The following is a 12,020-nucleotide window of genomic DNA, read 5'->3' as shown; positions in this document are numbered from 1 at the left end:
GAAAAAGCCCTAGTACTGTAGCTCCATGAGTAACATTATTGCCGATGGATGAAGACTGGGTCTATTCTACAGATGCTTACCAAATCTCTCTGGCCATATACCTCAATTTCAGGCTCCTGGAAAACAGCTTTCAGTGACTTCCTTACTGCCCTTGGCTTTGCTAGGTTTCTTCTTTAAAATCTGCTCTTTGAGCTCTTCTTTAATAATGTTTTCCTAGCTGTCTTTTCAGGTGAGATGATCTCTTCCTCCAAGGGTTGTGAATGATTACTCTGTATTAGATGCTGAGTGTTTGCCTATGCTGCGTGTGAATGTATTTACTCTGTCCCTTTTCATTATGTGCCTCCCACATTTGAGGCATGGTGCTTAGCTATAGAAATAAACAGATAAGGAAGAGTCATGGTTTCCTGAGGGAGCCTACAGTATTCTGGGGAAAACAGGCAATTAAACATGGCATAGTAACAGCACAGTGGGATGAGTAGTTAAAAGCTGTGATGGGGCTGTACTGTAGGCTATGGGGAGCATCCGACCACAGTCATATATGGTCAGGGGGCACTTAGAGTGATTCCTGGAGAGTACACTCAGGGAGGACTTCTGGAGCTTAATCTCATTTTGATAGTAGTTCTGATTTAACATGGTCAAACTTTTGTTTCCCATGGTGCAATGCTAAGTAAGTTTGGGGAGTCAATATTTCTAACAAACTTGATTATGCTGACTCTTATGTTCCTTTTCATAAGAACATTTTGCTTGAGTAAACAAAGTCCTTCCATTTGATGGCCACTCCAATTTCTCCTGTTTCTACTAGTTTGATGAAAAACTGCATGGCCTGTTAGAAGTTTCTCTAACCCAATTGTGAAAAGCATGACAGTAAGAACAGGAGATAGCTCATAGATGAGTTAATGTTGGAAAGAAGATAGAGTCAAATCACTTAGATACAAATCCAAACTCAAGTGCTTGTCTGCAACCCACATCAGCTCCATCCCTCACTCTCTTCTCTTATAAAGGCAGGCTAATGATACAGCACCTTCCTTTTGGCAGGCTGTGAGGAAAGGGTTTAGAAGGAGGCTGTGTCCACTTAGAATAATGACAGATAGATCTTGAGTAACTTATTGCAGTGGCAAACAAATAAGGTCCCCTTTATAGCCAAAGTATCTACTAAGGATGCTTTTAGAACACATATAAATACAAGTATGAATGTGTCCACTTTGTCTTTTTTGGCCTGGGACATAAATGATAGCACTTGATGTGGCCTCAAACAAGAAGGCTTTTCCTTCCAGAGTGTTGGAGTCTATCATTCTCTCTGTGCTAAGTAGCTTAACATCATGGTGTTTAAAGTAAAGCATGCCTTGTCCTTTGAGAAGAGGCAGCATCTGGAGCAGGGTGGGTGATTTAGAGCAGAGTGGGTGTTTAGAGCAGGGTGGGTGACTGGTGACTCCAGGAAAGCATAATGGGAGGTGCTTGCTTTACTAGTTACTCGCTATTGTCTTGTGGCCATAGTAAAAGCTGATTATTCTCTTTGCAGGTGTGATCATAACTTACGGGTTATATGTAGACAATGCATTAATTCACAATTCTTCAGAACTCAGCTGCCATGCCTATGGATTTGATCCTGGGAGCTTGCACACCTTTCAAGTCCAAGCATGCACAGCCAAAGGTTGTGCTCTGGGCCCATTGGTGAGTGTGTGAATTTACATTCTGGGATATGTGAACTGCTGGGTGATGCTAGGTTTCAAGGGATAAGTGAGAGCCTGTCAAGCACCAGAGCAGATTATTCCTTTTATTAAAGTTCATTTAAGAGTTGTTTTAAGTTCAATGTAGATTTCAGGGCCGTGTGTACATCTGGGGAAAGAATAGATATATTCATGAATAAACAATAAGTTGGCTGCTTTAATAGACATACGTACAATTGTGCCTGCTTTGATGATAAATGAAAGGTACATGTTTTTCTTCTCAATGATGCCCTAATAACTACATTTATGATTAAAAAGTGAATATTGAAAACTCTAATTCCCAGAATATACTTAGATTGCTGTCTGACAAGCAGATTAATCAATTAAAGAATTGAATTTACTTCATCTCTTAGAATAAACTATTTTTATTTTATGAATCAGATACAGATTTATAAGAATGGTATTTAAAATTTTATTAATATCTGGGTTTGATGCTCACATTTCACAAGTCTATAATGTGTATCTGTTTCATTGACAGCTGAAAGCATGAAAAAATTATCCTTTGGTTTCTAACACCATTCTCCAAATTCAGTTAATAGTGTATGCCCACCACAGACCAGCATAGCATTATTTAGTATAAAAATAATACATTACACTTATAGGTATTTTTCTTGATTAAACAGATTTAGCTTCTTTTTCAGAGAAATACTCATTAGTTTATTAAAATTACTCATAGGTATTTTTGGCAATGTTTGCTAATTCCCTATCATTTTAATGCACTCATTGAAGAGTATATTATATAAATATTACCACAAAAAAACTCAGCTCTTCAATTTAATTTGTACTCCCTTACTTTTGATAGCACCCCACCCCCACCTGCTCTGAGACGGGTTGTTTTCCAAGAAGGTAAAGCAGTATATTGGCGAGACTGGGTTTGAGTCTTTATTGCTATCAAGCATTTATTGTGCAGACCCCTCTGATGGATACTAACCTGTAAAAGCAGGAATGGCAGGAGGCCAGCACTTCTCCATTTTTCCATTGAGAGAGATAAAGAGAGACAGAGAGAGAGAGATAGAGGGAGAGGCACAGAGAGAGAGACAGAGAGGGAGAGACACACAGAGAGACAGAGAGAATATATATTAAAGCAAAGAAATACTTCTTATGAGCTTAAAAACGTGCACTTTTTCCCAGTGTGAACTGTGAGTTGTGGTTCTGGCTGCCCCACCTCATCTCCAAGATATTCTAGGAACCTTAAGCAAGGGGACACAGTTACTACTCTCTGTCCTGTACAGATGGCAAGCAATGTTAACCTTAGAAATCAAATACCACAGGCCCTGATAAGAAGGGAAAGGAGAATTGGGTTGTAAACCCAACCCTGCCAGGTCCCCGTCCACTCCAGTCTCCATGCTGGTGTGGAGCACAAAACCATCTCCTCTGCTTGACACTTCTCTCTCTCTACTCAGCTCGTCCTTAATAGTGACTTCTACATTTTAGAGACACAAATACACTGGGCTTTTTTATTTTTACATCTTTTGCAAATTTAATAGCACTGTTTCCATACATGCAGAAAAATACTACTCAGCATGTCCTTAGACAAATATGCTTCACAGTCTTAAGTGTGGCATCGTAGACACTTCACATGGGCAAATGGCCCTTAAGATGAAAATAAAATGGTACAAATTTGGTAAAGTAGGGGTTTTAAAAACAAATCATTTGTGCATCAATTTCATATTCTTACTGTTTTGATAGAGTAAGGATTTGATATCTCAATGGGCTTTGTCATCCCAGTCTGACCAAGGGAGCTATTTGGGGTGATTAAGGCGGAATTGCTCTATTCCCATCTAATTCCCCTGTGGTTTGTCCCATTATTGTCCATTTAAAGAACATATTTGACTTCTGAAGGATTTCTAATATAAAAAAACACTTTGGAGACTGAAGAGATGGCTCAGAGCTTATGAGCGATTGCTGCTCTTGCAGAGGACCTGAGTTTGGTTTCCAACACCCACATCAGGCTGCTCACAACTTCCTTAGACCCCAGATCCAGCAAAAACAACATTGTCTTTTGGCCGCTGTGAGCTCCTGTACTCGCGTGCCCATGCCCACACACTGAAACACACACCAATGCATAATTAAAACTAATAAAATAAATCTGTAAAGAGAACTAAGCACAGGTATGGCTTTCTGCAGATGCTGGAAAACAGGGGAAGAAGCCACTCTGTACCTGCTATTTCAGGCTCCTTCACAGAAACACAATTGTTTTGTGAAGCCTCTGATTTCCCAGTAATGCTTACCTTTAAAGGCTTAGCATGAAAAAGTAAATGAAATGTTACTTACCTAAGAGTTTCTGGAACATATTAAGAGTTTTCTTAAGAATGGAAATTTTGTTGAAATGTTTCTGTGTTTCCACACACATTTGTTCTCAAATTTATTTTCTATTTCAAAGAAAAATTTTAGGTCAAAGCTGAGCCAACTTCTACCCTCCCAAGAGCCTTTACCATCATATTCATTTTAAGGTAACATAGATATTTTTTAATTAAAAAAAGAACCCTCTTAGTCAGAGAAAAATGGTATAGTTGTCAATTTTAGTGTAGAGTAAAAGTCAGAATGTTTATCCAAACACTGAAGGAAACCTAAGAAGATGTTTATCTTGAATTAGTCAGGGTATTTTAAGTGAATTATCTGGAATTACCATTAATTATTCAATTTTTTGAGCATCATTTTGTTTGGAACTCTTTAAACCCTTTTCTGTACAATGATTGGAATTGTAACCATACACATAGTTAAAGTAGCCGCATTATTATGAAACATTAAATTGATGAATGAGCTTTTCCAATCTTGCTTTTTATGGCTTGTTGTGCATAGCTGTTTGTGTCTTAAGCAAGGCATGAGCAGAAAGCAGGGCTCCGAAGAATCCCAGAGCCTCTCTCTGATAAAGAGAAAACACCTGCAACCTCACACTTATTAAAAATTAGCACTCAGCCTTTTTCACATTTATTTTCATAACTGGAAAAATATATTCACCTTAACAAATAAAGCCTTCAGAACTGAGACTGTTTGCCTGCCATGGGAACTCGTATTTGATCATCTTTTGAGGCATGAATGAGTCTGTTTAGAGTTTGTCTGGGGCTGGGGACATGGCTCAGTTGGTAACATGCTTTCTCTAGAAGCATGAGAACTTTTCTCTGGTTCCCTAGAACCAGATCTAAAAACCCTGACAGCCCGACTCTTGGGCGACTAAGACAAGAGGGTGAACAGGGAGCTCCACCAAGCAAGCACAGCCTTTAGTTGCTCTCTGGCCCCCACATGTACATGCATGCACCTGCACATACAGGTTCAATCATGCACACACAAGAATAAGGTGAAAATTACCTACATAGTCAATACACTTTAGAAGGTTGAATAAGATCCACTGATGCTTAGTTTATCAAGTTCTAGCCAGAGATTAAAAGATAGTGAAAAAGAAGATCATGAGCTCCTTTCTAGTTTCTTGCCAACAACTTCGTCTTCCTTTGGACACTTGGTCATTGTACTCAGTTATCAGGCCATTTCTGACCCTTGTCCAGGTCAAGACTCCTTTTTATTTCAGGGTCCTTCTTCATTTTCTGCACAGGCAGACTAATATCAAAGCAGCCTCTTATGTGATTATTTCTCGGTTTAGAGTCACTACGGTACATTCATGAAGCTGTCCATGCAAAATGTAGCCTCACTCCATGGGGAATCAGAGGCAGTTTATTCTGAGCTGAATGTGAATGAACATGACACAGAAATGTGGATTTTGGCTGCCCTGAGTAACATGTTACATGTAGAAACATTCAAGAATGCTTTGTAATCACAGAACCAAAGAATAAATAAGTAAGTAAGAATAAATAAATAAATAAATAAATAAATAAATAAATAAATAAATAGCCCATGCACTCACCAGATACAGTGACGGGAACATTAGATAGGCAGGCCACAGAAAAGCCAGGGACTTTGCTGTGGATTCCGGATGCGGTCTGATGACATCCTTGGCTTTTGGATTGGCAGAGGCTTGTAGTCTGCTCAGTGAATGCATTCCAGAGATTGCACTTGATGGTCAAGAGGATGTGAATCAGGTTCAGACTTGGGTGGTAAATAACTATCCAGGGAAAAAAGGAAAGGAAAAGAAAAAAGAAAAATCAACAGATATCCCAAGATAAACGTGGCTATGGATATTCAAGATCCCAACACTTCACAAACACAAGAGGCCCTAGTCAGTTTTTAACTTATGTTAAATATCAGTTTCTTCTTCAGGGAGTTTTCAGCTCCTGGTGCCATATTTTCATGCAAAAAAGGAACACAGCTCAGATAACAGAGAGAGAGACACAGAGAGACAGAGACAGAGGTGGGGGAGGGAAAGGCAGAGAGGGAGTGTAGAGGTTATAGGTGGCTTTTTCTCAAACCCAAGAGTCTATCCTTCCCATCAGGAAATTGGGAATTTAGGGAAACAGACCACGTGTATCACTAAGGAATTATTCTTAAGCAATTCTGAAAATAGTCTGTGGTTACACACAGTCATGGACACAGGCTCACCATGAGCCAGTCAACATCCTCTGGAAATGATAATGCACAGTCTTGATCAGGAACTGAATTTCTAAGCTTTCGGCAGCAGGAGGAAGAAAACACAAGGGATGCTTTGATCCTGCTGACTAAACAAGGTACTCTGACAAGATGCTACTGTCACCCTAGTTTGCTTGCAGCAAAAAGATTCTTTGAAGAAATTTGCCCAAATCAAAGCATGCACTTATTTTATTTGCAAACACAATAAATCTTTTTACACTCACAGGTAGAAAATCGGACTCTAGAAGTTCCGCCTGAAGGCATGGTCAATGTACATGTCAAAACTGAGGGATCCCGAGAAGTCCACGTGCGATGGGAAGCACCTCTTCACCCTAATGGGCACTTAACCTACTCAGTTCTTTTTACTGGAAGTTTCTATGCAAATCAAGGTAAATTGTGTGTGATTCTTACACCTTCAGTAATATCAGAAAATTGTTTATCTGTACCTGAACACTTGCTTTTAGCCTAATTTTCATTTCTTGATTTTCCCTAAAGATGCAACCTCTGTGGATGAGTTAGAGAAGCTGTGCTTAGTGTGCGGTCCCCAGAGCTGCAGAGATGGCCACAGCTGGGGTAGGAGGGTCCAGCAGCATGTGTCTTAGCACACTATACATTTACCTTAATCTGTGACTAAGAACTAAAAGATGATTCTTATGTGCAAACCCAAGTCAGGTTCACAAGACAGAAGTGGTTTCATTTCTGGCATTTAAGCCACCTGTGTTCAACCAGCCCAACACTATTCAATAGAAGATTCCAGAAAGAAAGGGAAAGACTATATGTACATGGTTTCTATTCTATCATCTTGATACAATAGCTCAGTTTAATTATTACTTCTGGTTAGTCTCTAACATTCTAACTTATACATTAAGCATAACCATAGGTGTGGACAATCAGCATACAGCTGGGCGTTGTCACAGTCTGTGATTTGAGTCACCTCTGGGGTGTTGAACTGGATCTCCAGCAGAGGAGAGTTCCTGTGTGCCCTTTCCTTGCCTAAAACACAGTTCAAGCCTAAAATAGTATTTGTGCAAAGACTTCAGCTTTGATTTTGCACTCTATCCCAGGTACGTTATTTCTGGTCGTCATTTTCTTAATTCTCTACTAAACTGGCAATTCGGGTGTGGCTATTGGGGTTCCTTGAAAATGTCATCAAGTTTCAGTAAGTTGGGTTCTGTTAGCATGACTCATTGTAAGCCCACCAGGGAAGGACTGCACGATGGGTCTTACAAGAAACTTTAATTTGTATTTCTAGTAACTGTTTCTTTTGTCACTTTTTTCCAAAGAAGTCGTGCTAAATTTATTCAGGAGGGTTTTTAATATTTGTTCTCTAACCAGTAGTGAATAGGCAAAGCCATAACAGTTGCACACTCTGGTGAAAAGGAAACAGTATCCACCCACCCCCAGATTGTCATGTTTGTTTCTGTGTCGTGTCTACTTAGAAGAGTTAATTGCATCCCCAATATGTAGAAAAGCATGAACAGAAAGGAAAGCAGGCTTTGAAGAAGGTATCGCTAAATTTCCATAGTGTGTCCGCAAGCAAATGAGCACAGTGAATGGACTCTGAGGCGGAGGCTGAGCTGATCCCCTCAAAGATTGGCCTGTCCCTTTTTTATGCAATCAGGGCTTTGATGTATTCTGCTGTGAAGCACTCGTAAGATTATGAGGTGAAGGAGTGATGATCGATTTGAAAAAAGAAGCAACATTTAGGCCGGACCCATGACAGCCCAGCTATTTCCGCCAAGGCAGCCGGGTGAATAATGCAAGAGCCGTGTCCCCCTCGTGTTTAATCTTGCATTGTTTTTGCAGAGAACATCTCTGCTTGCCTTCTAAGTCCTGTCATCTTCGGTTGTCATCCCGTCCCTCAAACCATCAAAACGGTATTAAATGTTGCAAAGCTGGGCAGCGAGAGAACTTTCAAAAGTCAGAATCCATTTGCTAAGCAGCCCTTGTAGAAAATGTATTCTGTCCTCGGCAGAATTTTCCTTCACTTCTTTCCACTGAGAAGTTTACTGATTTCTCCCAGTGGAATCTGCTGGAATTTATCGGTTCATGGTTGGCAGTCACAGATTAAGGTAAATGTCGATCCGTAATGACCCTCTACATGTTAGCATTTCAGTAAAGCTGAGCTTTTATGTCAAAGATATCGGAGAGGGAGCTATTACACATGACAGGGGTGATCAAGGGACTCCAGACCAAGGCAAGCATTATTAAATATTGACTAGTTCCGTGATTTATGTAGAGCTGGAGGAAAAAAGTGACTTTTTAACCATTATATATTCTTCAGCAACGAAAACCAGCCATTTATCTCCTGCCGGTAGTGAAGGACAGAGCGCCTGCATATTTTAGTGGCGGGAAAAACCTAGTCTTATAAATGAGATGAACTCCTCCGTGATAAGATTTCAGTTTGTTAATTGCCAAAAGCAAAACAGACAAATTGGAAGCAATTACAAGATTCGGCTTCGAGAGTCCTGTGGTGTGCATTTGACTCCGAGTCAGAGGGGACAAGGTGGGAAGCACAGGGAGCATCTTGGAATTAGCCCCAGCAACCTCCTCTGGTTGGTTCTTGACACTGGAACAATGTCAGGAACAAGGATTTGGACACCTCATCCTGTTGGCTATCAGCAGCTAGGTGGCATTTACACTGAGGACTGGGAGGTCTGTGTGGCTCTACAAGAAAGGAATTAAAAGTTAATTCGTCACAGTTATAAAAGAGATCGTCTGCGTCCCAGAGTTACACACGGCTTACTGAATTGTCGGATGGCTAATTGGTTATTTTCTTGACGTGATGAACAACCGTGATGGCTGCTGAGGAAGAGCTAGTGGTTAGGATTCCCAGGGCGGGGAAGAACAGGTGTCTGTGCCTGGGCCATTAGTTCTCAAGCGAGGACAGGCAACTCTCTCTGCAGACACTCACCCAGGAACCTTGTTCCACGTGGCATCTCTGGTTCTGAACCAAAAACTTCACAAAGCCAGTGCCACGTTTTGTAACAACTTAGGCAGCCTGTATGGGAAGATTTTCTTTTCCTAAAAATGATCCTTTCGTCAGATGTTATTTTCCCACGAGTCAAAATTTAAAAGACAAAAATAAGAAGCAGCTGAAGCATCCAATCTGTTCATGAGTCTCAAAGGAAACTGGTGTGCCTAGTCTCTTCTATCATCCAACTGTCTGTCTGTCTATCCATCCATCCATCCATCCATCCATGTATCTACATGTATTCCTCTATTAAATGATTACATTCTTCTTCCCACACATACAGCTTACTTCTCACACAGATGATACCAAATTGCATGCTGAGGCACCAGTTTGTTTGTTTTGTTTTGTTTTGTTTTTCTAAATCAGTTTCAGAGATGTTGCAATGAGCATAGGAAAGCTTCACATTCTCAGTGTGTTTGTTCAGGCACCTTCATTATCTAGCTGGTCCCCTATTAATAGACATTTGTCTAAGTCTGTGGTTATGCAAATAATACCACAATGGATTAATATCCCATTTTATACCTTTACAGGTATATTAATTAGTGAGATGAATCCTTAAAATGTGTTGCCTGGTGGGAGAATCAGTTTTTCCCAGGGAAGAGCAAAATAAAAAAGTTATAATAAAAATGTATTGCCTGGTAAAGGAAATGTGTTGTAAGTGTGTTAGATACTTCAGATTTCACTCCACAGAAGTACAGGTTAGGAAAAGTGTGTGCATGCCACACATATGATCAGCATGTTGTCACACTGACCTTCACTGGCTTGATGTACTGAAAACAGTACCTCGCAGTACCCCCACTCTGCAATCCTCTTATCGAGATGGAGTTTGAAGAGATTTTCATATGTAAAGCATTTGGAAATGGACATGTTTCTTCTGTGAATTTGTTCTTTGCCAGTCTTTGGCATCTCTTTTTACTGAACTGTAGGATCTCCTTGGCTATTAGGAAAGCCTGCTCCAAACGTTGCAAATTTTCCCATTGATGTTTTCTCTAGCACTTAAAATCATTCCCTCAAAAATTCCCATACTCCAATCCCTCCATGTGTAATACACAGTGTGTAGATCAAACACTAAGTATCCCTTTGTTTCCAGAGTCACTTGTTAAATAATCTACTTTATCCCCAGAGTTGACAGAGTCCTCTGTGTGCACCTTTGCTGGAGGCTCATGTGGGCAGAGCTGCACCAGCATCTATGTTTCCATTTTCACTTCTGGTTCATTATTTGTTTTGTGGGATTTCCTTCCTTCTATTCCTTCAAACAGCTTTTATGAAGTTCCCATTCCCTGGAGAACTTCCAGAGCTGTTTTGATGAGGACAGCACTGATGTGCGGCTGACAGAGACAATTACACCCTTGTGGTGTTGGGTTTTTTAATCAATAACAGGATGATACTTTCTATTGGCCCTCTATCTCTCGTTTCCCCACATAGACATGTACATATTTATTCTCCCATATTTTGTAACTAAGTATGGTTACATCTGCATATAGAATGTAACACATGCATGCAGATGTTAATGTCACTAAGTAGCTTTTAAAGGCTACTTTTTAGGAAATAACTTGCAGCCCTCACTCTCAGATCTGTATCTTTAGAAGCCCATACTATACCAACAGGAATTTCTATCTGTCTAGTAGTGAGCATCCATCTGCTACATATAACTGCAGTTATTTATTATAAGCATATAGTGTCATTGTCCCTGAAGTACAAGAATCTTACTAGATGGGAAAGACCTGAATACTTTGACTTCAAACTGATTTTTAACGAGGTCTATAAAACAACACCAAAATTTGGCCCCAGAGGATGCCTGCAAACAGGTGAGACAGAAGGGTACACCAGCCAGTCTATTCTCACATGTGAGGCAAGAGCCCAGCTGCTGGATGACCAATGGAACTGAATTCACTAGGGAAAGATGCTGAGGAAAGCTGGATCTCCCTCATTTTAATTATGGACACGAATGTGAAAACACAGTGAGAGAACAGAGAAGCACAAATAACTGTGAGTCACAACATTAAGCAGGGTGCTCCTTCCTCACCAGGAAATGGGAGATCCCATATCCTGCCATTTGCAGTAAGATTTAGCACTTAGCTCTTGGAATCATGCCTGTTTTGTCTCATCCACTCGATTCAAGAAGTATGTGATGTGAGTTGATTTTCCTAGGGTGAGCGGGTGCTGTGTACTGGTCTGTGGGCAGTTAGTTCTCAGGGATTCAGTGGCTCTCGGAGAGAGTCACTCACCTCACCTAGGTGAGCTGTGCACTCTCAGCAACCAGCAGAAAAATCTTGAGCATTTGGGAATTTGTGTTGTTGGTGTTGCTAGTTACCTCATAGGTATTCATTAACAATTTTAATTTTAGGCAGTAGGTTTATAACAGCTTCATACATATTTAATTTGTGCTATATTTAAATAAAGAGAATGTGTGAATTCAATAAAAACTACAGTAAATTACAACAAGTAACAGAAACCTGGCTCACATGAAACTGGCTTGAAAATTACACATGATATTTAATTTATTTAACCACATGCATGAAAACAATCTGTGTCAAGAATTTTGGTGGAAATTATCCATCTTACAGAGTTTTCCAAACATTTTCAACTGAAATATTATAAAATTATCCAGTTACCAAGATAGGAAATAGAGAGTATCTCTATGAAGAGAAAATGAACAGGTTCTGAATTCCTTCAGCACACATTTTCCCCAATGCCAGCCCTCCACCACCACCAGGCTTCCCGGGGTCCTCAGAGCAATCCTATTTTTAGTAGACAATGCTGTGTCTGAGCCACACATCCTGCTCTTTCCCCAGTGGTGA

The 12,020-nt window shown here is 40.2% G+C and overlaps 1 protein-coding gene across 1 annotated transcript in view; it reads left to right on the top strand.

The window, feature by feature from the left end:
* Positions 1-12,020, top strand: part of Ush2a (usherin) — a 697,985-nt gene that overhangs the window by 386,392 nt on the left and 299,573 nt on the right. Inside the window, exons 35-36 of the mRNA XM_059281179.1 lie at positions 1,520-1,671; positions 6,472-6,634. Of these exons, the coding sequence (XP_059137162.1) occupies positions 1,520-1,671; positions 6,472-6,634 (315 nt within the window). The remainder of the gene's footprint in view (positions 1-1,519; positions 1,672-6,471; positions 6,635-12,020) is intronic.

The sequence above is a fragment of the Peromyscus eremicus genome, chromosome 15 (assembly GCF_949786415.1).
Source record: "Peromyscus eremicus chromosome 15, PerEre_H2_v1, whole genome shotgun sequence".
Classification (NCBI taxonomy): Eukaryota; Metazoa; Chordata; class Mammalia; order Rodentia; family Cricetidae; genus Peromyscus; species Peromyscus eremicus.
Note: the sequence above shows the minus strand (reverse complement) of the source record. Positions and strands in the feature narration are given on the sequence as shown.